A 27,844-nucleotide genomic window follows, 5' to 3' on the forward strand; every position below is an offset into this window, starting at 1 on the left:
CTCCAAAGTCGGTCAGTTTATCAGAAGTGGCTCGCCTCACTTTTACGCAATTCCTAACAGAGCATGGGTCCTTTATGACTTACCTGCATCGCTTTAGACGACATGCAAAAGGCCAGTGCTCATGCGGGATGGCAGGAGATCCTTATCTCGATGTGTTCGTTTGCAGAGAGACTGCAGAAAATTACCTTAGACAGTCAGCAGCGGACCATACCCATGCACGGGCTGAAGTTACTTCAACAATTCGCTATGCTTCGAAACGCATCGTCGATTGCTTTAATATCGCAGGTAATACCTCAGACAGGCTGGAGTAATATTCAGCTGCCATCCTCTTCGCCAGCATAACCCCTGTATATTCTGTACTTGCAATTAATTATTTTTATTTTAAGTTAGCTTTTTCTGTTCTTTTCTGTTTTTTCTTTCTTCCTGTTGACTAAATTTGAATTCTGTGTATTACCTTGTAGAGTCCAGTGAATGAACTTCAGTCGGTATACTGGAGATGCAGGAAACTACACAGAAGAAGACTTAAAATACCCTTTATTAACTCTTTAAGATTTACAATGCGTCAACTCGACGCTAACAAACTTCGCCTCTGCTTGGGCAGTAACTGAAAGTCAGATAATTGAAACTAAAAGTTGAAATATTAACAAGTGATAAAACTAGCCTACATGGCTCAGCGAGATCCTGTAACTTAAACCCTCTTTTACGCTAGTGGCAGCAAAGCAATGCTATTAAGCCATTTGAACTAGCAATAAGTAAACGTACCTACGACAGCGATGGCAATTAAAACCTAACTCTCCCTTTTCCTCCTACCGAAACTCGGCTTTTAACTACTTCCTCCAAAGTAGAAAATTTGCATTTCCTTCCACGCGCTACAACACTTAACTATTCTGGCACTGAGGGGAATGAAAGCTTACAGGAAAGGTCTAAACTAAAACTTTAAATTGCTAGTTAAAATAAATATAAATCCCTACAATCTTATTTAACCCATTACTTTAACTTTGTATATGTATAAATTTGTTAACTGTTCATAGTCATACTTGATGTACAATTTAGTAGCTGATTGTGACTCAGTTATATCTTTACCTGTGATTTAAAAATCTACAGAATCCATTTATTGTTCACGTTTAAGTCTATTAACAGTACTTAAGTTGTAACTATCTAGAAATCTGTTTTTTTTTTTTTTAATTTACATGTGAAAGTGAAAGTATACTCATGACTCGTATTGCATCCCTGCATCATTAACTCGCCCAGAATTTGTTTTACACCCCCAGCACACTCGGTTTGAGCACAAAACGTACCAAAGTGTATTATATGGACTTCTGGAAAGAACTAAAATACATCAGTTTACTTCCTCCTTCGCGAAACATAGGTCGAGGAAGCCTATAATCGAAGAACTTTTGTAACAAAGCTAATTCCGCTTGCAGAGCTACTTGGACGATATGCCATCTGCCCCAGTGCATCGGCTGCCCTGCATCCGGTGCAAAGAAAAGAAAGTAAAGCCCAAATGGGTTGACGAAATCAGATTCGCATAGAAGTTACGCCTTAGTATTGGTCATTTATTTTATTCACCATCCGATTGCTCCGTTGCAATGTGCTTTAGCTTCAGCTAAAGCGAACTGTCCTCCAAAAGCTGTCATTTGCATGTTTTATCGTAAGATATGGGCATACGATATATGGTCCCTTTCGGGTAACTCTTTTTTAGTGCTTTGATTTTTATATTATACTGTATATATATTTGTGTTCTGCAAATATATACACACACACACATATATATATACTACAACATAAATATATATATATCTAATACAAAATGTACATAATCTACAAGATAAAAATCCGTGTTTTTTAAATATATATTTGTTAACAAACTGACTATTGCGAAATTTGATAATTTGAAATACTAGTTTATCTGCAACATATTGTTTAGGAAGTGCTAAAGTGCTTCAATATTCGTATAAATGAAATGAAGAAAATTATGATTCTAATAACGCAATTAGTACGAGTTGTTAAAAGGTTTCGGTTTATGCGATTACAGCAAAGTCTTGAGGGCTATCTGCCTAAAGGAATGAATGCCCTCATAGAGGACTTTCTAAGGGAAACTGGGTAGTATACACGTTACATATGGCGAATACCACGAAAACGCCCATGCAGCCAGCCCGTTAGCGGGATTCGAACATCGAACCGCACTACCAGCGCTCAGCCACTTTACCGCTCGGCAGCTGGTTGGCCAGTTGTTAAAAGGAAATATATGTATATTAATACTAGTAAGCTGTCGTGGGTGAAAACGAAACATATTGTTATTAAGATTACGGTATCCTTAAAAAAATGTAAAAAAAAACTGATTTAAAATGTGAAATTAATATAAATAATACAGACAAAATTATTAAAAAAAATAATTGATTAATAATTGAAACTTATATCGTATACTTATATAACTTAAAAATGTAAATTTAAAGTTAAATTTGCCTTTTACTGAAACGAAGGAAAGAATTCAAACATTTCATAAGAAACTTATTTGAATGCAGTTACTTGAATTATAAAAGAAAAATATCAAAATAAATAAAATGGTTTGGTGCTGCAACAATATACTCTGGAAGTATTACACGTGCTGTTGGGGGCGGGCACTTTTCCATAAGTGTACATTAAATTTAACTTTAAACTAGTGTACATTATAAAAGATTACCCTATGATTTTGAATTATGTAATATTGAGATGGTCGTCAGCCCAGAACACATTTGATTTTTCTTTTTAGGTTTCCTGTGTGAAATTTTGTATTTTTAAAAAAATTTCTTTATTTTATTTTTATTTTTTAATATATGTATTATTTAAAAATACTATTCTTCCACTTTTCAGGCTTACCAATCCTGGGTAAATGGTAATGAAAAAGAGAAAAAGCTGCCAGGAGTGAAGTACACACAGAACCAGTTATTTTGGATAAGTGCAGCAAACGTAGGTCCTGTTTGTTTTGTTGCAGAAGATAAAATTTATTTGGAAGCTAGAGAGGCATGTCTTTCGTGTGAAAAGTTGGCGGAAAATAGTCGAAAAACGATAATTTTCTTCTGAAATAAAATGTGGCATGTGGCTTAATTCAAAGAGCCAACAAATACACATTGCAAGATATTGATGTAGTGTGCGATCTACCGCTTAGGACGCTACTAAGGCGCTATGTCTAAGGGCGAAAATAAATATAAATGATTAAAATACATAAAGAAAATGATTCCCAATCAATTAATTAATTTAATACTCTATTAAATTCTGCGGAAATTCTGCAGACACACAGCGGATAGCGTATACAGGAAGGAGAACATATATGTTCTTCCCAAAAACAAAGCTAGAGTTAAATTGCAATAGTGGTAGTCAGACACAGTTTTATACAGGTCATGGCCCATTCTTGACCTATCTGCATAGATTCAGCCTGAGTGACATGGAAAGATGTCAACGTGGAGAGGTGGGGGATCCAGACCACTACGTCTTCCACTGCACAAACACGGCACAGTACCATATAAGAAAGCCAAGTCACGCTTACTGGCCACAATGGGCGGCAAATATGAGAACAAACAAAACAGAAAATAAAAAGCTAAAAGCGGTAATCAGCCATTGTCAGAGAAAGTATTCTCTAATACGATAATAAGTGTTCCCAAACAGAAATAATCAAGTGCTTAGCGCTCTGAATAATAAAATGTAAAAGTGACACTAAATCAATCTGTTAAGTATGTGGGGCAACCTCGGACCTCTCAGCCCAAGCCTAATTTAGATAATTAGGACTATGGCAACAACCTGCCTATATTCCTTAAAAATTTTACTTTTGCAATTAATATACAGGTCTAGGACTCGCAAGACCAGTTTGAGCCAGTAAAATCTTCAACAGCAATGAGTTTTTCCTACACTTACTAATCGCGTATTTAAATTACAAGTTTGTGATAAGCAGGTTCAAGAAGGGCAAGGTCAACTTATATTATCACCTCAACTTAAATTTGTGAATGAATGGTATGGCATCTTTGCCTTCTTAATTTTAATAAATATTCAACGTTTTATGTAAATTTTAGGAAATTAATCATATATTTATCTCATAAACATATGGTATCTGTATTTATGTGATCAACTGTATATTTGAATCTCTCCCTAGCGATCAGCATTAAGTGCTTACTTATGTTTTTTATAAATTATGTGCATATTCTAAGGTGATAAAAGTAACTATGGAATTAATGTAGGTAAGGTTTTCTTTGTAATTATGTATCAGCATTATGTATTCAAGTGTTTGGAATCAGATATCAGTTTTACTGAGTATGGTGCTGTACTTTTCTGTTTATGTTCACTTTAACGTATTCAAGTCTGTATTTCTTACTTCTCTGCATGTACCATGAAAGTCACTTCGTTCTTAGCTAGGATTTAGACTACATAGCATTACTTACTGATCAGTTTTATGTATTATGTTCATCAGTTTTAGCTTTAGTTTTCATGTATTACGTATGCATTTTTAAGTGTTATGTATGCAGGTATTAGGGATCAGCTTTCTGTATTTCTGTACTCAGCATCATGTTAGTTTTTCACTTTAATATTCAGTTTTGTACTTATGTATGTATTATCCTGTCTGCAAGTACTACGAAAGAAAATGTAGATGCATGGTTCAATTTGTAAAACAACTCCAGTTTATATTTACGCAAAGAACTAAATTATGCAGGAATTTGTTATTTTAGTGATAACAGGTACACAATCTTTTAAATGTTTTTACATAAGAGTCAGGCACATGGAAAGTAATCTGCGTTAAATTACGTTTGGGTGATGGGATTTTTTTAATAATTTTTCTCTCTCTTTTTTTTTTTTTTTTTTTTAAGTTTCCTATGTGCAATAATTTAATAGGTTACATCTTTCCTCCATGCAGGACCAACGACTTTACAAAAGCCCCATAAATATATGACAGTTGTCTCAGGATTAGCATCCGCATGCAAATATTTAGCAAGTCCAGAAAATCCACGACAGTTATTTTTTAAGGCAGAGTCCTTCTTCCTTTACTTTATCTAACACAAGTTTCTGTCTATTGTAACACCGATTCTTAACAGTCTTTTGATTGCTTCTTTGCTTAATTTTAAGTAGTTCCTAACAGGATACTCTTTCCCTGAACAACAATATCCAAGCTTACATGTAGATTTTATGAGGCTCTTAGCCGTCTATTCGGCTGCGTTCTCGGAGCAGGGTGGAGCAGAGAGTAGGTGGTTTCTGCCAGTAAGGGATAACACACTGTGAGGATGAGGCCAGGTCAGTGGTCTTCCTTGGTGACGCTCACTCACTCTATTCAATTTTTAATTCAATAACTTGAAACTGCTTTCAATTTTGCAAAACAAAAGCAAAATGCTCTCAACAACGCCTTCTGTTATGAGTCATTCCGCAGTATAACTCTCCGAAAGTCATGTAGCAGGGTCAGATAACAACTGTCACTTTTGCTAACGGTTCTTCACCATGCTTCTGCGAAGTACCGTATTTTGTGTAGAATCTTAAGCTCCAGCCTCCAGCACGTTTCAGTTGTTAGAGTATTAGAATTTGTTTGCAGGATTGACGAAGTTCTTTTGGCGGATTTTAGCTGACCATCGTAGGATGCGATCGCAAAAGCGGTAGATGACATGTTACATCAATATCTATTGAATTATAGCCTAGAGTTACAGAATTTCCTAAATTTTTTAATCAAATCTACGTGTTCGCGGAGCTGAGACTGAAGCTATTATTTTTTTCTCCTTTCGTTTATTCCACAATCCTGACATATTTGAATCCTAGAACCATGTAGAGACATTTGGTATTTTTGGAAGCAGACAAGATGAAAAATTAGCAACGCCTTCGCCGGGAATCGAACCACTGACCTTTGGAATACGCGCCCAGCGTGCAGACCACTACATCATGAAGGCAAGCTAGGCAGGCGGGAGAAATACCTTATATACTCCCCCTTTTAAAGGGCGACTGGGGATTTTAGGGGACCCTCTCGCCAAATCCTGGGCGCGAATAATCATCCAACACCCTTTTAGTTCGGGCGCCAGAGTAGAGACATTAGGTGTTTTTTGGAAGCAGGGAAGATGAAAAACTAGCAACGCCTTCTCCGGGAATCGAACCACGGACCTCTGGAATACGCGTCCAGCGTTCAGACCACTACACCATGAAAGCACGCTAGGAAGGCGGATCTTATAACCTTAATATTTTCTCTATCTGAATTCAAATTGAAAATTAGAGCATCTTATAAAAGGAGATCTGTTTTCTCCTTGTTTGCCAATTCAATCCGGACCTTTAGTCTCAGAGAAATAAATGAACTCGGGCGCTGCTTTAAGTAAGTAAACCGTTTATATATGGGAATCTGTTACTGAAAAAAACTTTTATTTAATACTCCTAGCGTTTCGAGTTTAGCCCTGAAATTTTAACGTTTCTCAAAATTGTATTTTCTTTGTTATAATTAAAAAACAACCCTCTCAAATTGTGGCGTGATTCCTTTTCTTCCAATATACATCCAACTGCAATCGGATACATTAAAAGCTAGCAGTACACTAGGAGAAAGAATCTAGATACTCCAGTACGTGGGAAATGGTACTATTTTTTGCTTTTAAACGGTAAGTATCAGCAAGGAATAAGAAGACTCAAGGCATTAACCTAGGATATGAGGGATGACAACCACGGAAGAATAATGAGCTCTACGAGAAATCAAAACAAACTTCTTGAAACACTACACATAACAAACAAACTTAAACAAACATACATAAGCAAAAACATATTTCTTTTTATAATTTGTGTGCATGGGAACGTCTTAGACATCTTTTATTTGTAAGATGCAATGTTTATTACTACTTTAATTAAAGTTTTAAGCAACCAACTTCAGCTTAATCTGAAAGAAAAATGGTTATGAATAAAAACTATTATGCATTGAAATTTGAGTTGGAGCTTTTTAAAAGGTATAAGGCTGGATTAAAGAATTATTTATAAAGCGGAGTACTGTCAAGGAACGTAAAAAGAATGCGCACTTAAAATATTACTTTAAAGCATTTAGAAATAAAGAAAAGCAACCTTATAGGAAACCTTACACAAGGAAATATTCTCATAATTAGTAATATAAATCAGACAGTACTTAAAATAACTTCAATTTTCGTAGAAGTATTAAATAGCATGTTTAATCATTTGAGGATGGCGCCATTAAAAGTTAATTTTTTCTTAGTATGTCTATTTATACGACATATATATTCTTATAGATACACAATATTAAAAACCATTTCAGGTACTTTGTGAAAAGCAAAGAAAGATGAATCTACAAAATAGCGATCTCGGTGGGTCCCGCATTCCACCAATGTTTCGGTAAGTGAATTATGTATCATTTTATTTAAGTTACGGGAGTTTACCTCAAAAAACGTGCATGCATTGTGTTATTTATGAGAAAATATTGTACATGTAAATCATTTCCTACCTGAAAAACGTGCATGCATTGTGTTATTTATGAGAAAATATTGCACATGTAATCATTTCCTACCTGAAAAACGTGCATGCATTGTGTTATTTATGAGAAAATATTGCACATGTAATCATTTCCTTAATCCTTTCCGGCACGCTACTTTTTAAAGTCAGAGTTTTTATTTAAAAAAAAAAAAGAAAGTAGGCAATTTAATTAGGCCTATAGGAGTACACAAGTAAAATTTGGTGAAGATAGCACTTATCGTTTTAATTCTGTGGATGTGCCCAAAGTGGCACACTAATTGAATAGAGCTTCCAAAAGAGTGCTGAAACGAGCATTGTTGTCAATAATCTGACCGATGAGATGCGGAGAAACAAAGAATGCAGACTCTCAGTTGTCCTAGATTATCGGTGAGCCCGGTCTGCGTGCACGTAGGGTTCGTCGTTTAATTCTAGGCAAGATTTCAAGGTAAAAATTTAAAACTAATATAGAATAAGGAGATTAGCACACAGCCAAAAAATATCATATAAAAATTTCTTTTCGAACAATTCATTTTATACCCTAAAAAACAATCTGGAAGATTTCTTTGAAAAATGAGGGTCTTAAAAATATTAAACATGGCTAAAATATATGGACTGATTTGTGTTCAGCTGCCATCTACTATAAATAAAGAAGGTTCAGAGTAACCTATAGTAACCTATAAATCCTTTTTCATTCAATTTTTCTGTGCGTACAGAAGGAAATTTTTAGGTGTGTCCAGAGCGGACACACTGTGCCGCAAAGGGTTAAGACAGTGGTTCCCAAACTTTTGCGACACACGGCGCCTGTTCTCAATTAAAATTTTTCCATGGCGCCCTAACTAAAGTAAAAGTATGATTAAACGTAAGAAGAAAATGGTAAAAATAAACAAAACCCCTTTATGTTCATTATTTAACTTTTATATTTTATTAATATTAAATTAGTAATTAATTTGATGATGACCCTACCAATCACTGCATATTTTCTCGAAATCGTGGAATTAAACTAGACATGGCCACCTCATTTCCCTTTCCACCCAGATTTTCGCTCTATACTTGCTTTTCATCACAGCAACCGACGAAAACCCAGCTTTTTACAAATACGACAGAGAGATTTTAATTAAAGTTCGCTGAACCGTACATGGTACAGCGAAAAGAGGATATTCATCTTTAATTGAAATCCAAAATTCTGTCAATTCCATGCTATCAAATTTTGCTTTCAAACTATTGCCGCAAGATAACTCGATAAGATAATCTTCCGCAGAAGTAAATTCAGACGAATCACTAGTGTTAAATGAATCTCAAGTCCATTGCAAACCTAACGAAGTTTTCCTTTTTAAAGTATTTCTGAAACGCGATTATTAACGTCGATAAGTGCCCTTGAAACATGGTTTTTATATCCTGAGGAAGCATTTGACGTTAAAAACTGCTGCAATGTTGAAAAGCAAAATTTTCCTACATCTTCATTCAATTTTTTTCTTCCCAATTTGAGTTTTTTTTATATAAAAGCTGATATTTTTACTTTTGACTTCAAAAGGTTAATGCTTTTAAAAAATGTCGCATTAATACGTCAGTTTATTAAATTCGGTGTCAGCAAAATCTTCTGCATCTTTGTATCCTCCTTTAAAAGTTAAATAAAAGATTTTTTTCAGCTATTCAAAGGTAGTGATAAAACAATATCACGAGAGCGCACTTGTGCACTGCTCTACAGCAAAGACGAGTGCTTGGCTCCCATGTCCTCAGAGATATTTTTTAAAAACCTTGCTTTCAATGGACAAGATTTTGCAAAATTTACCACATTCACCATACATTCTCACATCTGATTGCGTACAGCAGTCAGATGCTTTGATGCAATCGCATCTGTGTGAAAAATGCAATCGTCCCTTCTTTCGAATATATGCCTGTAATTCTCCATAGCAGCCAGACATGAAGCGAGTTTCATCAGTACAGACACCAACGCATTTAAGCCAATTGAAAATATTTTCAAGTATGAATGTATTAAGAATCTCGAACAGGTAATGAGCCTTACCTCATGCAGTGATATTTTTACATAAAAGAATCTTTTTTAATATTACTACCATCTTTAAATCGTACATAACATATCAAATGAGCATCCTTATTATTATCCGTAGCCTCATCTAGCTGCAAATTTTTTCAATTAATTGATCGTTGATATCCTCTGCCATATGTTGCATTCTCCGACTAATTGCGCTGTTGGACATAGGCACTTTTAAAAGCAGCTTCGCAGCAGAATCACCAATAATGTTTCCCCTGCAAAAGAATCACCAATAATGTTCCCGCTGCAAAAGCAAGAAACACAGTTTTATATCTCTTGTTTTAGTGGGACAAATGATGAAATTTAATTTGCGTTTTTCATGTCTCGAAAGCACGACTTCGGATATATATTAGATTTATATATAGCACTGCTCTAACAGAGATATTTTGACTCAAAATTGAACTTTTCTTAAAAACACACCAATTGTTTTCCATCAATCAAGCATATCTCGGCAGCCCTGAAAGTTTCTCGAAACAAAAGGGGACTTAACAGAAAATACGGTATCAAAATAACACAAGACACCTGCATGCCTCAATGCCCGTCCATATCGTATTCTGTATTCACTTAGAGGTGGTCCAACAAAGCACTAGAACCTCCATTCATTTATAGTTTTCCTTGTAATAAATAATCCTTTTTGCTTTGATTTTATAATTACTTACATATAACAACATTGCAGCCACATATATAAAATTTGTTTCAATTTTGGCAAGACTTTCTTGATGATGAATTTGTATGACAATGAGTGTACAATATGGGCGCATTAAAAATTTGCCTGATTATTAGAAATGATATGATTTTTACAATTGCACGATATCCATTCATTGATTATTTTCAAAACTAGATAAGAATATTTGATTACAGACAGATTACGATTCGTATAAAAGCATTTAATCATATCTCTGTTTCAGAGTCATAGGAGCTATGTCCAACCTACCACAGTTTGCAAGAGATTTCAACTGCCCAGCAAATACAGCAATGAATCGAAGCAAAAAATGCCGAACTTGGAATGAGGAATATGAAATTTAATTGGATGTATTCTAGTTCAAATAAAATATTGGTATACCTGGTGAAAGTTATATGAATATATTTACCTTTCGTCATTTGTGCGAGCATGGTATACCTATTAAATGTAAAGCTATTATTGAACAGCTATGAATTATGAGTAAGTTCTATTTAAATAAAATATGTAAACATCTTTTCTATGATTTCTAACATTTGTGAGTATAAATCTAACTTTGAGAAGAATATTTTCTTCCTTTTTACGTCTTCTGTTTATATAATGTACTCGTTTGTCCTATAGTGCATTCGCTTAAATAGTATTAATATTAGAGAAAATATTTAGGAAGATAGCACCAATTAAGATTTGAGAAATTAGACAAAACAAATCTTTTGTTGCATAAATCCTGCACTACAAATTACTTCCTGTATACAGGGTGTTTCGAAACTCATGGGCAAAACCTTAAGGGATGATAGAAAACACCTAAAAAAGCAATTTTCACCACACAATGCATGAGCGGAGAGCAAGCGGTTAATCCCTTGAGGCCGCTGTAATGAAAAGCGTAAAGCGCCAGTTTTCTTACACATCGTTATTCCTAGCGTGGATTTCAGAAGACATGTCGGCGTAGAGTAATCAAGAAAAAGCGGAGGTGCATATGTACGGTCTTGCGAATGGGAATGCTCTGGAAGCCGAAAGACTGTACACGCCAGCGTTTCCCAAGAAGACACGTGCCACATCGGAAAGTGTTTGAACGCTTGCATCGGTGCCTGTGTGAAACAGGATCCTTTGTCACCTGCATGCATCATACAGGGCACGACAAGAGTGTGCGGACGCTATAAGTTCTAGAGAACATTCTGCAAAGAGTGGACGATCGTCTAGATATTAGCCCACGAGAAATTTCCCGTGTCGTATATGTGCCCAACTCAATAGTTTGGCGAGTATTACACCTCTAGCCTGTACAAAAAGTGCATGCCTTGATAGCTACAGATTATGCGCCACGTGTAGAGTTTATACATTGGTTTTTGCAACAGCTGATTTCACTTCACAAATGTCTTATTCACGGAGGAATGCATCTTTACTCGTAAATGCATTTATAATAAGCGTCTTTATTGTGCCTTAAATTTTTACCCATGAGTTTCGAAACATTCCGTATATCACATTCGTATAGTTGTTCCTTGAGTAAATAAAAATATGCCTTTCAAGATTCTGATTGGCAGCAAATGTAGTACGATCTCTATCACGTTCATGAGGTTTCTCACTAGAATGTGCAACCGTGTGCTTCTTTAAACAATTCTTACTTCCCAAAAGGATACTTTTTCATCACTTTTTTAACCAATTAGAACATACTTATTTTCATTTGCAGGAGATTTCTGGAATAATTTCCCATACATTTCTCATTCGCATTTTATGCTTATTAAGTACGAGTTTCTTCAAGTGAATATCAGAGGAGGACTTTTATACGACCGGCAATGAAAATGTTTCCAAAATTTTTTGTAATTCTTCAGCACCACAAGTAACTCCTTTATATTTCTATTGCAGCCATTTTAATACTGAAATTCATAGCATGCTCTGTAAGTGAATCTCGGTGCCGTTGGTTTTAAATATTTACATTAATGATATGCCCAACAACAGTGATTTCTTAATCGCCTGCTATGTCGACGATACCGCCTTTCTTTGTAAGTCTTTCAGCTGACAATGAGCTCAAGAGAAACATGAAAATGCCATTAATCTAATTTCTCCTTGGTTTAAGAGATGGAAAATAAAAATCAATGCACCAAAATCATCCTTTATCTATTAAAAATACTCCGCAAGACGAAAATATTATGAAGACATCACGCTCGACAGCACAGTTATATCAAGTAAAACCAAAATTAAATATATTGAGGTCTATCTCGATCAAAATCTCACCTTTAAACACCATATTACTGAAGCAACCGATAAAGCTTATAAAGCTCTAATTTACCCATTAAAATTGGAAGGAACTTCCAACTCGCCCTCAACTCCAATAATTCATTACCTACAATTAATTAGGCAAACTCTACTATACGCTGTGCCTGCATGAGTAGCTGTTGCAAGATTACTATTACAAAAATTTCCAAAATAAAAAAGCCCCCACCCCGCTCTGAATCATCATCATCAATGCTCTTTGGTTCACAAGAAACACTGCTATTTATAATGATCTGAACTCAACTTTGAATTTTGAAATTCACACATAAATTCTACAAAAACTTCGAAAATACTACTCGAGGTGTCATCAAACAAATTAGTAACTAATTTATTCTGCAATCCCACAAAAGACCCATAACTATTCATCATAATAGAGACTGTTGAATTCTCATCATAATAGAGACTGTTGAATTCTCACCTCGAAAAACGAGCTCAACAGCTGAGCGGTTCTAGTCAAGTTTCCGTTTCGAGACTCTTAGCGCACAGGTTCGATCCCAACCGAACACAAAATATAGCGAAGGGCTTGTAACTATTATGTTATTTTTCTTCACTTTCTTTTTCTTCATACTGTATCCTCAACTTATTGTGTTTATACATTTACTCAAAACATGTTTATAATTACTTGTAATTGCTAAAAACTTGCCTACTGTACATGTTAGGATATTACGAATTATTATTTTACATTATGACTACTCAAACAGTTATCTAAAATGTGTTATGAGTTTTACGAATTATTTTACGTCTATTATGACTACTCTTTAGAGACTCTTGCGCAAAGGCGCAAAAGACTTTCCACTTGTCTGGTGTTTAACATTTTTCATCTTTAAGTCCAAATGGGGTTAGAGTTGACTTTCGGGTACCCCTTGTATTATCGAGAAATTTTTGTTTCATTTATCGCCAAGTTGTTGTCTCATTACGACAACCTGAGTAGTTGAAGTCTATGGAACCCTATTATGACGTAATTGGTTGCGGCGAATTTGAATCATGTGAAAAAATTTGGAAAGTGTGTGTCGGATTTTGGGTAAGGGCTTGTGTATGATGGATTAGCACGTTGTTATTTTGTGATTTACACGGTAAATTGGCTGAATGTGATAAGATTAATTTGAAGTTTCTGTAGTACTTGGAAGGAAAGGGAAAAAAGCATTAATTGACTGGTGTGTAAATCAACGTTTGCTTAGTAGCCATTATTATGTGTCTGGTTTGGAGGAAGGAAATGCGTGTGGTCGAACATCGGATATTTTCGAACGGAGGATATTTTTTACTCTTATTTTGTGAATTTATGTGGTGACACCAGTATACAGATTCTAGTTCAGATCGTTTGGATGCTGTTAAGCGTTTGGATGCTGTTAAGGAATTTTGTTTGACTGAAGACGCGTAAATTCGTAAATAAGGAGGTAAGTGGATATTTCCTTCGTGTAGTGCTAAGATGAATTTCCTTTTTTATGTTATTTCATTGTTTGATTTAAAATGTAGTTTACTCAGATTATATACTTTTTGTTGGCTGCTTCTTTGACATTTTAAGTGAATATAGTTCGATGTGTACATGGATAAAGGGAGTGCGCAAAGCCTAGTTTGTGCAACTCTCTGATGTTTTTTTAAGTGAAAATAGGTCGATGTGTACATGGATAAAGTCAAGAGAGTGCACAATGCTTTTTGCGCAATTCTGAGATGATTTTTTAAGTGAAAATACGTCGATGTGTACATTGATACCGAGTTCGTGCAATTATTTGTCTTGTTATTTTGGCTTTGTGTAGCTTTGCGTTATTTCGGCTTTGTGTAGATTTTTGGTCCAAAAATCGCTGCTACGCAAGCTAAAATAACAAGTCAAAGAATTGCACAAACTGAGTATCCATTTACCGCCAAAAATCGCCAAGTTTCGCCAAGGAGTACCTTAAAATATACTTTTACCAAATTGATAAGAAATAGGAATTGGAGAAGGCCCGCAAGGGTCGAAGACCTCTAAAATGAATGATGATCTACTATCTGCGATAGGTGGGATTGCGTGGTAATCAGTTGGAGCAGTGTCGAAGTTCGAGCAAAGCGCGAACATCAAGTTCATGGGCAGATTGGGAAATCTGCTTCGGAAACTTTGTTAGGGCTACAAACAGTTCACGGTCACGATTTTTTGAAGAAAATAACAGTTTACGAGTGGCTTTGCAAGATTTAGGGGCGGCCAAAATTCGCTGAAAGACGAAAGCTGGAGTGGAAGTTCTTCAACCTCCAAAAACGAAGGAGCTGGAACGGTGGAGCAAGTGAAACCGTTAATCAGATCAGAGCGAAGAATGACCATCGAAGAGTTAGCACAGGAAGTGGGGACCTCTCACGAACAGTACCGCCCGGAGTATTACCAGCGCTGTTGTGCGAAATATTGATAGGCGCCTTTCCTTTACCTTATATGTATTGGGCCAAAATTACCATCCACAGTTTAACATTGAAATTTATAACAAACTCTTTAAACTTGTTAGTACTGGTATGCAGTTTTTATCGAGGGAAACAACAGGTACATATACAAAGAACTATTATTACAATTTTTACTGCACAATGAAACAACGGTAATAAAATACAAAATAGTGTTAATTTTATGTACCAATATTGCATATTACTAAAACCAAAAGGTCAAATAAAATTCATTTAGATTGCCCATGTTTTTAGATCGATATTGTTACAGATTTCATATTTAAATAGCTAATGTTAGTATAATTATAAATTAAATTGTTTTATTTTATGGACAGTAATGGACTCTATTCCCAAACTTCATGCCAAGAAGAGCATGTTAGAATTCGGGAATATTCAAGAATTGCAACTAAAGGTTTATGTTTTAAAACTAGTAAATCTATTTTCAAATGGAAAGACATATTTTAAGTAAATTAACAAAAATTTTGCATTTCAATAATTGTGCTTTTTTATAAACATAAATAAATAAGCATGATTACTTTTGCATATTCCTTGTATGTACGAATTGTAAACTTTTCTACACTTTACTTTTACAAATAATAATAATAATACAATTTTTGGGATTTCCCAATTTTTTTTCCATTTATAATTAAAAACAGATTTTAATAGGAGTAAACTGAAAATAAGGAAGAGACATACTATTATTTACAATAAAGTTAAAATAATGGAGTAATTTGGGGAAAAAAAAGAAAAAAACTAGAGACTTTTGATTCGTAACCTATACAGTCTCCTCTGGAAAAAGTAAAACAAAAAAGGGAGGACAACAACCCTAGTAAGCTGACAAATTACTAAGGTTAAAAAATTATAGTGATTTTTTCCCACATTATTAACTTGAGGACCAATATACAGATATACTGTCTTGCTACTAAATCACATAATTAATCCATGAGCAATGTATAAAAAGAGAGACCTGTACATACTGCAAGTAATTCAGAATAGCATAATTAGAATGATTACTAATGCTCATTACTACGTCAGCAACGCCACTCTACACAGAGACTTGAAACTTAGTACAATTGAGCAGCATTTGCACAAACTCAACAGGAATTTCTTCATGAAAGCTCTTAACTGTGCACATTTGTCTAATTTAAACACACTAACTTATACAATTCTAGACGAGGACTGTGAAATTCGACCATTAGCGGTCCACCTTGCAAATGACTCTAACTTTCCTACTTAATGATTAGTAGTGTGCAATATCCTGTATATAGTGTACATATTATATATATATATTTCTGTTATATTTTTACTCTTTCTGTATTTCTATTGTACTGTTACTTTAAGACATTGTGCTTTTAGGACGTTCCACTTGCTGTCCATGATCACGCAATGTCTCTGTCTCCCCCTTTTTTCCACCTCCTACGCTCCCTCTGGGATACCACGGGCAGATAGTACCATGTGATGCGACCATGTGGCAAATTGATTGAGCCTGAAAAATTGCACACTGTGTGGTAGTCCGGCAATAAATTAATCAGTCAGTCAATTAGTCAGTCATGAGCAATCTAGATCATTAACCTTTCGAAACCGGGGCTTTGGTAACAGTAAAAGCTACCAAAGGACGGGGAATCTTGAACCGACTGCTTTCCACCCTTTAAGAAATCACCTCCTATTTGCAACAAAGATTCTTGTGTGTAGTTCAATGGATTCTCAGAGGGGTGCATCTATGTCGCAAAAGGAAGACCTTTGAAAGAGATAAGTGATTAAAACCCTAGGGACGTCAAATTTGACATTTCACCCCACTTTTCAGCCTGGAAAATGGGGGGAAAAGACATGGCCACTAAAGTGGACAACCCCGTCTTTTCAAAGAGAGGACTCTATGGCCACTATAATGGCCACCCCGTCTTCAAAAGGTTAACTGTTTTCATTTTCCAGATGGAAATTAAAACTGCACATATTCATACATCATTCAGTAAGATTTTGGATACATTATGAATGCAGCATGTTGTCAGCATACCATACATTTATCTTCTCTGTAGCACTGATAGCCACTGCACATTTTAACAGTAGCACTAACGTGGTAGTATGTTAACAGATATAGAATTATTTCCATTGTATGTTCTACTTAACACATATTAGCAAATAAAAAAATAGTTTGAAGCAGTTTCAAATTATTGTACCCAAAATGTGATTAAAAAATTAAATAACTGACACTAAAAAGAAATGCTATTCTATTTCTTTGAATTATAATTATTTTTCCGAAATAAAACGATTCTATTACAACGCAAGTCACATTTAAGGCATCAAAAGGCACATGCGGTTCCTGTGCCTCAGTTTGTCGATGCTCGGTCTGTACACATATCATGTACAGTTATAAACACATATTAGTTCTCACGAATGTGGGAGGCCAAGAGATGTCATGAAAAAATGGAAAGTATCTTGGTTTTACCAGAAAAGTTAACAGCTGTGATAATGCTTAAAGGCTTGAGACTGGCAACGATTTTTGCGGCAGAAACCTTTGTGAATGGACTAAAAAGAGAAGGCTTAATTTTTATTTAAGTTGCTGGTAGTATTGATTCTGCCCTCGCGGCTTTTCTAACGAGTTGTAATTGTTCTCTGAAACCTGCCACTAAATACCTGCTTGTGTACAACTTATGCGTGGAGTATAAATTTAAAATTGTCTGAACGCTTGGATTCATTTGTTAATCTATAACTCAAGAATTATACATTGTATGCTTCGGTCTGAGCTTTCTACAAACTGTTTCTAATCAAGATCCTCCTTTCACTAGTTCAAAAATTAATAATTTTATTGAAAACCTTAAATCCAATAAATCTTCTGGTCTTGATGCTATTACAAAGAAATTTCGAAGCAAATTCGTGGAATGTTTTCAAATTTGCTTTCTAAAATCTTCAGAATCTGTCTGAAACTTAGTTCACTTCCTCATTGCTGGAAGAAAGCAAATGTTTGAATGTTTAAGAGAAGCGGTCTTTCTACAACCCATTTAGAGGATTTCAAATGCATTGGTTTTCTTCCCACTTTAGGAAAATGCATAGAAAAACTGTTTCTTAACTGGTGCTTACACAATAAAAACTCTTAAGCAAAGTGCAGTTTGGTTTTACTTCTAATAAGAGATAGGACGATTCATCCTGTACCTGAAAAACAAAATGGATGAAGGTAAGAAAAGGAATTTACACGCAAGTCTAGGGTTCTTTGATATTAAAAGTATTTTTGATCGCGCTTAGTGAACTGGGATACTTGCCTTTTGAAGAAGGTGTTTCATGTGATATTTTTCCCTTTAGTATTTCTGCATGACAAATCTGCATTGCTCTCGATTGTTCATGCTTCTACTTTCCGCACTTTGGAAAAAGGTTGCTCTTAAGGCTTTATTTCGGGACTCTCACTGTAGAATTTAATTATAGATGATCTTCTCACTAGACTCTCAGATTGCCTGGACTGTAAAACAATCGCTTTTGCTGATGACAACTGCGTTTGTTTTCAAGGGAAGTGTTCAGAAGCACTTTCAGTTAGCAGTTTCAAGTTAGATTCAGTTCAGAAGTACTTTCAGTTAGCAGTTTCAGTCAGATTCAGTTCAGAAGCACTTTCAGTTAGCAGTTTCAGTCAGATTCAGTTCAGAAGCACAAGATATAGTTCAGAACACGTTTAATAAGGCTTCAGATTGGCTTAAGTTGGAGTTCAATCCTAATAAATTTACAATTTGATACTTAAAAGGAAGCACGATAGCTTACAAACACACAATTACCTTAACAACATTTTACTAAAAACGATGAACGAAACTAAACATTTAAGCACCATTCTTCATTATAAATTTTACTGAAAAAATCATATATATTTAAATAAAAAAATACGAATATATACTTAGAAGAATTACTCGGGTCTCTTGCGATACTTTTGGTTTAAAATCCAATATCATTGGTGATATAGTATAATCTCTTTTGTTTGCTATGCCTCTATGAATACCGATATCAGTTTGCTATCTTATGTTCGCTAGGCATACCGATCAGAGGCTTGTAGATTCAATCCATCACACGTTTTCCGGTGTCCGCTGTATCATCCTTTTAAAAATTCATTACAATAAAAACGTATTTAGTTTTTTTGCAACACTACAGACATAATTAACCCTAAGGATCGTTAGCCCAAAAGGGCTATTAATCCAAAAACTGTATTTTTTGTTGAATTAGTGTAAATGTCTGAATCATTTTTCAAATTCTTGCCACCAAATATTATAGCCCTTCACTATATTTAAAGAAATTAAATAATGAACGATCTGCATGAATGTATGTATGTTTCTCGCAGCGTGAAAAAACAGCGGTACCTAGAACTATGAAATTTTGAATAACGTTGTCCTCCACTCTAGGTAGTTCACATTTGGGACCCTGGAAAACCGAATTTGGAATTTCGAATATTTGTTACTGTCTGCTTCTTCTTTCGTAAAACTTAACGAATTTCTGATCAAAAAAACACAACAATTTCAAAGCGACAAATGGCAACACTGTACGGAAAAAAACATTCTTATCTCCAAGGTGGGAGACTGTCTATCGGAAATTCTAGAGATATGCTATTTTTAAATATTTTTAGCCCAAAGGCAGATTAGTCTATATGCTCTTGAAACATCTATGTGTGTACAAATGATAAAAATGCCCACTTGAGCTTAATATAAAGCTTTCCCACTTTCTTAAAATATATTTATGCTTATTTTTTATTCTAAATGTTTTTCCATAAATTTATGAGAATCCCCTGGTCAGACTATTAAAATTTGTTCAGTACTAACTTTTGTTAAAGTCATCAGTAATTTATGCATTAATTATGCTACAAATTTTGTTTAGTCCACGTGAGACTTCATGTTTAATTCTTTTTTAGTGGGCTACAATTATTTTTTAATTGAAATATATCCGTTATCCATGATTCTATGTTTTTCTACAGAAGTTTAATCTTTTTTTAGTTGATTAAAAAATATATTTTACATACTTAAAAAATAACAGATATTTTTATTTAGTTATTTGAATGAATTAATTTGTCGTTTTGTTTGCACAAATAGAATATGTGAATTTTGAATCATTTCTGTAAGTACGCTTTCTATTGAGGTAAAATTTATTATACAATGCATTTGCACAATTTAAATTTGAAAAATAAACTTCTTATTTTGTTTTATATTTTGAACTTTAATTTTTATAATAATTAAGTTACTTTATTTATTGAAATGTCTAAAAAAATGATAATTATACCTTCATGTGGAAACATAAGTCAAATAATTTCATCTCCTGTATTCAAAATACTTCTCATACTTCATATAGCAAGACCTCCCCTTTCTTCGGAGCTGACTTCTGATAGGCCAGTTTTAATGACTCCTCTCTACTCTTGCTCGTAGTGAGCAGTGGGCTGGTGTCCGGGTTGAAAATACGATCTAACCAACGCTTTTTTACCTGAGCGGTCCATTAGTTTAGGAATCGCTTCTTAATATCTGCCACTAGTTAACTGAAGGAAAACTAGCTATAAATCAGTTTTTCCTAGAATCTTCAGAAAATGAATTATTGCAGCCTAAAAAAGTTTAAGTAATTGAATTATCATTATTATTATCGCTACTAAAATATTTCATAAAAATGTTAAATTAATTGCCACTGCGATGGGATTTTTGGGTGTACTCGCAATCTGCTTTCTATATGCTATTAATGTTGGAAACGCCAAGAGGTAAGTTGGAATTTCAAAATGTTGCGTTCCTTTCCCGTAAGCAAAAGCAAAATTTGTTCCTATATTTTCAAGCATTACTTGAATTTATTTTTGCTGATAATATAAGCTGATAATATATTATCAAACATTATTTGAATTTATTTTTGCTGATAATATATTATCAAACATTATTTGAATTTATTTTTGCTGATAATATATTATCAAACATTATTTAAATTTATTTTTGCTGATAATATTTAAAGAAATTAAATAATGAAGGATCTACATGAATGTATGTATGTTTCTCGCAGCGTGAAAAAAACAACTGTACCTAGATCTATGAAATTTTGAATAGCGTAGTCCTGCACTCGACGTAGTTCACATTCGGGCTCCTGGAAACCCGAATTTGGAAGTTTGAATATTTGTTATTGTCTGCTTCTTATTTCGTAAAACTTAACGCATTTCTGATCAAAAAACACAACGATTTCAAAGCGACAAATGGCAACACTGTACGGAAAAGAAACTTTCTTATCTCCAGGGTGGGAGACTGTCTAGCGGAAATTCTAGAGATATGTTATTTTTAAATATTTTTAGCCCAAAGGAAGATTAGTCTATATGCTCTTGAAACGTCTATGTGTGTGTAAATGATAAAAATGCCCATTTGAGTTTAACATAAAACCTGAAAGCTTTCACACTTTCTCAAAATACATTTATGCTTGTTTTTTATTCTAAATGTTTTTCCATAAATTTATCAGAATCCCCTGGTCACACTATTAACATTTGTTTATTACTAGTTTTTGTTAAAGTCATCAGTAATTTATGTATTAATTATGCTACAAATTTTGTTTAGTCCACGTGAGCCTGCATATTTAATTCTTTTTTAATGAGCTACAATTATTTTTTGATTGAAATCTAATAAATTTATGTTTTTCTACATAAGATATGCTATATTTAAATATTTTAGACCAAAGGGAGGTTAGTCTATATGCTCTTGAAACGTTACCATTAAATACCTAAAATTTCAGAAAGATTGTTTTTTCCTTCATTAGCTTCCTACTTCAGAAAATAGATAATAATAGATAGAAATAAAATTTCTACTATAATTAACATATATTCGTATCACAATCATAAAATTTATTTTATAATCATACTATTAACATAGTGCACATCTAATATTATTATCGTTATCAATAAAGCTTGTAATTGAATCAGGTATAAAAGTATTGCCAGATTTAGGTCATCAATTTTGAAAATGTATTAGCGATTATTTAATTAATTTGTATTTTATTATTTATTTATTATTGACTCATTTGTGTAACCTTTTATGCTAATTAGTTGTCACTATAATTATAAGATAGTTACCTATTACTTTTATATAATTTGGTATGCCTGAAATAATGTTTTCGGATATTGGCACGAGATTAGATGCACTTTTCTTCAGTTGAGAATTTCGTTAATTTGTTACGTGCACAATTTCCACATCGTATTGCAACCAGAAATTTGGTATACTTGGTAGGTTTGAGCTATGGAATCTAAAGTAGAAGTTTCAAAGATAAGTAATAAAATGGATTCAGCAAAACCTTAACTGTACAAAATGTATTAATATACCTTCGTTTTGAATTGATAAACCAGAAATTTGTTTTTTCAAGAAAATGCTCGGTTTAAAATTAAATTAACAGAACTGTTGCAGAGGAAGCAACAGTATTTATTCAGTTCGGCAGTTCGAATCTGAATTTTCCTGAAAACGTATGAGATATTATAAGCAACTACTGAACACCGCCTGAGATGACCACTGACCTGACTTTGTTATAAAAGTCTTACAGTGTTAATAGTCATCCTGGCAGAAGAGATTATTTCTTCCGTATAAAAGTATAAATATTACATGGGCATACAAGGCGAGTGTATAAGCATAGCTATGTTAATCAAAAACATTGTCTTGTACAAGTTACATGTGATATTTACATAAAATCATGACAGTTATGTGCACATTTAAGTATTATCTGAATTCATATTTACAATACTTTTACCGAGATAATCAAAGTAAACTTATAATTCATTTACACATTCACTGGATTTTAAATGTCATTTTTAACTGCTTTACAATATTATTTTTAACAAATACATACAAAATGGATAGTAATATGCTTACATTACAATAGTTTTTGCTCTTTTTTGTAAGCAACCACTCTTCAAGTAAATGCACTGATGTTAAAATTAAATACCTTAATTTATTCAAGGAATATTTTAGGCCTGCTTTTTTACATCATCTATACCAACGATTTCCCATGCTTTTCCGAGGATACAAATGTTCTCGCAGCCAGCTACGCTGATGATACAGCGATAGCCACCAAGTCTCTAAACCAAGAGTATGCCTTGTCAAGAATTCAGGCCAAAATCTCTGCTATTGAGCGGTGGTGCAGTCGCTGGAAAACGTGCATTCAGCCAGAAAAGTCCAAGATTCTACTCATTCGAAATCGCAGACAGAGGAAACGGGTCAGAACTGAGGTTAAACTTTTTGGCAAAATCATCCCTACAGTTGATAAAGCTAATTACCTGGGAGTTACCCTTAACAAGAACTACAATTGGAAGGATCATATGCTTAGAGTAAGCGGAAAAGCACACGGGATCCTTTTCAGGCTTTTCCCTCTCCTAAAGAATGAAAACCTCACCCTCAGACTGGAAAAGAGGATTTATGAAACTGTAATCCGACCCATTCTCACGTATGCTTCCCCAGCCTGGGCAAACTACAAAGCAAACGAAATTAGCAAACTCCAAGTGCTTCAAAATAAGGTGCTAAGAATCATCACAAAAGCTCCTTACTATGTTCGGAATAGGACCCTCCACTCCGACTTGAAAATAGATACTATTCAGGACTACCTCAGCAGAATAAACAACAACTTTTTTAATAATATTATCAATGTGAATCCCGCTAATTTCACGGACATTCTTGTCTACGAAATCCTGGCTGAAGACAAAAACCTCCGCCCATTTGCCGTCCACCTCTTGAGTTCAGAATTCTAAGTTCCAGTTTTCTGGTTTTCAAGCAGCATCGATCGGGGTCAGTTTCTGGGAGGGTGACCTCCCACGTGACTGGCTCCGACGAATGAACAGTTAGTATTCGGGCTTTCCTCAACAGGTCATCCGAAGTTTCTTTCTCCGGCCCCTGCTTGACGGATTCCATCCAAGATGTAGTAGTACAGGAGCAAAGTGCTTCTTTTTCTCTTTCTCTCTCTCCAGCACACTTCTACCTCCACGAGAGAAAATTTCTTTCAGGTTTCTACTCTGTCAGGCTCCACATGGGATCACATCAGGAAATGGCAAGAGCAGGACTTTAATTTCCTGCTGAAAGCCAGTATAACCGCAAAATTCCAAAGTTCCAAAGTATTCAAGGAATATGTGAAACTGCTAGGATCCAAGTTTTAATCTCAGAAATCGAAATTAAGAGATTGGAAGACTAGCTTGCTATGAAAGAAACTAAAGGCGATTGCAACTGCACATATATCTGAGTACTGATAGTTACTCAGATATATGTGCTATATATATCTGAATACTGATAGGTATTTACATATATGTACTGTATATATCTGAATACTGATAAGTACGTCATTGTTTGAAAAGTTATCATCAAAATGTTTTACTTGACAGTGAAAAAAATATATCTAAATTAGAGACTATGGCAAAACGATATAATTCCTAAATTGAGTTTTGTGGCATTAACAAAACACCTAATTTATTTAACAGTATGATACGATACTTGAAACGAAAATTTCGAGATTTGCTGTATATCCTATCTCAAGATTCTGAACTCGCAATGTAAACAATGCCTGTGAACCAATACAAAGCAGGTAGCTTAAAAAGCGTAATTTTAACTGCACATATTGTTTCTCCTCTTTATTTGGAACAATATGAATTCGAGAAAATTGTAGACCAACACGTGACTGGAGAAATAATGACACCGTAATCAGCGGAAATCCTTCTGTAGCAGATTTAGCAACAAACTCAATTGCAGGTAATGAGAAATCATCACAAATTTCAAGTACGTTAGGATTGGAATTGAATTTACATTTCCTTGTAAATTCGATATTTGTATAATCTCAGCTATGACTCAAAATAAGCACGCAACTGATTACAAAATTTATGTTACGAACAGAATAGATATTGAGACATGCGCTATAAAGATTTACTGTTTAGTTTGAATCTACGTGGTGAATTCCATTTCCTATTCATTACTGAAAGAATAGACAAAAGAAATTACAGAAACAAGATTTTTTTTAGCAAGTTGATCTTAGTTATTGATCTAAATAGAAGGGGTAACCTAAGCGTTTAAAGCGATATTACCTGTCTTCTGATATAGATCACAGCTATTTGAGAAGCTCAGCAAATTATTTTTACAGCAGCCAGATATTTATAAATCTTAGTGTTTTTCGCAGATAAAATATTACAAGAAAAATTTAAATTACCGTTTGATGATAAAATAACATGCCATTCAAAATTGCTGATAACAAGTTCTCCATGTTTAGTCATAGATGGATAACTTCGTCCATGAGATATTATATGCTATTATGCGAGAATGTTTATGAAATTCCCGACAGATATCCTATTCTCTGAACCAACAGTTTTCATCGTGTTGTAAAGGATATAAAAAAAAGATGACCTTTTTAAAGGTGATTTGCTCAAGGCTTATTGCTAAATACTAATTACAGAATTGGGCAAATAGAACCAATAACCAATCCATCGCTTGATACAAATGTAATTTTAATGAGTTGTGTATTAAAAATCTTTTAAAACAAATTTTAAGCTGTTTATACGGGAAGTTTTCAGAGTTATTAATACCTAAAAATTTCATGCAAATGTCAGTGACTTTTGTTTTCCTCTACTTGAATGTTATACATATTTTATCCACTAGTGAAGGACAGCCTGAAACTTACTTTAAATTTGTTTTAAAAAGATTAAGTAATATTTCAAATAATTTGAAATATTTAAATAAATATTTCAAAATCAATATTCAGGTCTTAAAGGAAATCACATTTTTAATTATTTAATTACTCCCTATAAGATTCAAGATTCGTGTTACGAAACGGCAAATAATTGTTTATTAAAACCTACCACAGACATTTTAAGATCTTAGAATAGTTCTGGGAATGAATATATTTTATTGACATAACGAGAAAGAAGAGGCCACCAGCGGCCGAGAGGTAAAGTCGCTGAATATTGGTTGTTTGGGTCCGCGGTTCGAATCCTAAGAACGGGTTGGCTGCGTGAACTTTTTGTCGTTTTCCCCATGTGTAACAAGCATACTATTCAGTTTCCCTCAAAAAGTCCTTCACGAGGGCATCCCTCCCCTTAGGCAGATAGAGTTCGAGCCTTTGTTGTAATCACGTAAATCAAACCAACCTTGAAAGATGCACAGGAAAAAATGCTGCTTTGAGCAATCATCCTAAGTATGTTGCACAGTTTTATATCTTTGGTAGCGTAAACGAAGTCCAAACTCCTAACAAACTTAAAGCGAAGTATCGCTGAGTTTGAAAAGGACTTCATGATCTTAAGATGGTTTTAAAACAAACTTTTTTTATTAAATCAGAACTTGAACACTACACATCTCGTGCTTTCAAATCAATCACCACTTGTGGCAATGTAACTTAAGATAATTGTCAGATTCAAATTTTAAACGTAATATTGAAAGGCTATAGAATGGGTTTAATGCAAAGTTGTTTCAAAACGTCTGTTTTACTGTGCCTTGTCTGCCAAAGGGCTCAAGTCACGGCATCAATGTTTTACAATAAATCTGGTTCAAATACCTAACCGAGCTTTAGCACTCAAAAGAAAATTTTACTTCATTTAAAGGAACATATTCCCTCTTTCTAATTTATCCCGCAATTCAATTTTACCAAAGTGCACATTTTTATGATCGTAATTACGATAAGTCATTGCGTTATGTTATAACTATTCCGGGAACGAGCAGGTGAATGATCTCATTTATTCACCTTAGGGCCTTAAGAAAAGTGCATTTTCTTTAACAAAATCTGGAATGCACATCAGTATTGCATAATCATTATTTTCAGTAATTTATCTGAAAATTAATTACATCCCTCTCAATATGCCTTTTATCTTTATAAAATTCATTAATGAAATGCCAAAAAAAATGAACAAAATTTGCACATATTGAAAAAATTCGCTATTATTCATAACTAAAGCAGGAGTAAAATTACTATTGTTTCATTCTAATACATAACATTACACTAATTCAAAAGTCAAACAACAAAAATCCGCGTTATATTTTCAAAATTTTCACAGTACGCTGAATTTTGTTGTTTGACTTCTGAATTAGTATTTGTTCGGCGTATTATTGTGTCTGAACATAACATTATACTTTATTAAGGCATTACTTCTTCAATAAAAGTGGCCTACACAAGAAAATCCTATGCCCGATCACACAAAAAACATGATACCCAGAAAATGCAGAATTTCGCACCCCCTAAAAAATAAATTTCCGCCTTTTCGCCAACTCGACCAAAAACAATCTTCTGCGCAAACGCAGTCAGTCAAAACCAGTAGCCAACAGTGAACACTTCTCTCACCAAGACCTGTTCACCTTTTCGCGTAATCTCATATTAATTCTTGGCCTTCTCCTCACGTACACCAGTCACCCTGGCAAACGAAAGACAATACAAAAACCTTCTGGAATTTCCGACTTCCTTCCCGTGCTTTGAAAACGAATGACATAGGTAACATTTTGTCGCGTTAGCCTTCCTGGTTCTTTTAGATACAAATTATTTTACTTATTTTCATGAATTTTCCGATTAAATTTAATGAAAAAAAAATAGCATTGAAGAATTGGTTTTCCGTTCAATAATTCAGTGAACAAATTATTAATAACACAAGCTACTAATCCAAAGAATTAAAAAAATTGTAATTTCCCTAAATGAATATAATTACGCTTATATTTTTCCCAATAGAAAAATTCAGACATTTTTCTACATAAAACGTCTCACCATCCTAACAAATTACACAGGTGTGCAAAACTTAAGCAATAATGTAAATTTTAATCAGATAGCCAGGAAATTGTAGAAAAGAGGTTCTTGCGTTCAGTACCATGAACACGCAATTCAGTAGAAAGGTCACGCGTATGCAAATATCAAGAAAAAACGTCACAGGCTAAGTGAACGTACTTCAAAACGCGTACGATCGCAGCGCTCAACTCGAGATTACCATAAAAGGAAAGATGGAGATGCAATTAAAGACATTCGCTGCAAGTACAAGGAGTTTTTCCGTGAAATATGGTTAGAAGAAATGATCTGGATGACTTCACACGTGGAAGAATGATCGAAAATCT

General features: G+C 34.2%; 1 protein-coding gene and 1 long non-coding RNA gene across 3 annotated transcripts in view; both read left to right on the top strand.

The window, feature by feature from the left end:
* The window catches only part of LOC118204208 (neprilysin-2-like), a 93,202-nt gene extending 82,522 nt beyond the window's left edge, over positions 1-10,680 (top strand). For both annotated transcript variants that reach the window (XM_085826470.1, XM_085826471.1), the window contains 3 exons: positions 2,854-2,949; positions 7,247-7,323; positions 10,399-10,680. In XM_085826470.1, the coding sequence (XP_085682596.1) occupies positions 2,854-2,949; positions 7,247-7,323; positions 10,399-10,516 (291 nt within the window). In that variant the 3' untranslated portion in view covers positions 10,517-10,680. The remainder of the gene's footprint in view (positions 1-2,853; positions 2,950-7,246; positions 7,324-10,398) is intronic.
* LOC146994200 (uncharacterized) overlaps positions 1-27,844 on the top strand; it is a 395,818-nt gene that overhangs the window by 270,344 nt on the left and 97,630 nt on the right. The window lies entirely within an intron of this gene.

Source organism: Stegodyphus dumicola, chromosome 11, assembly GCF_044657685.1.
Source record: "Stegodyphus dumicola isolate Sdum_Otavi_A_Nest chromosome 11, ASM4465768v1".
Lineage (NCBI taxonomy): Eukaryota > Metazoa > Arthropoda > Arachnida > Araneae > Eresidae > Stegodyphus > Stegodyphus dumicola.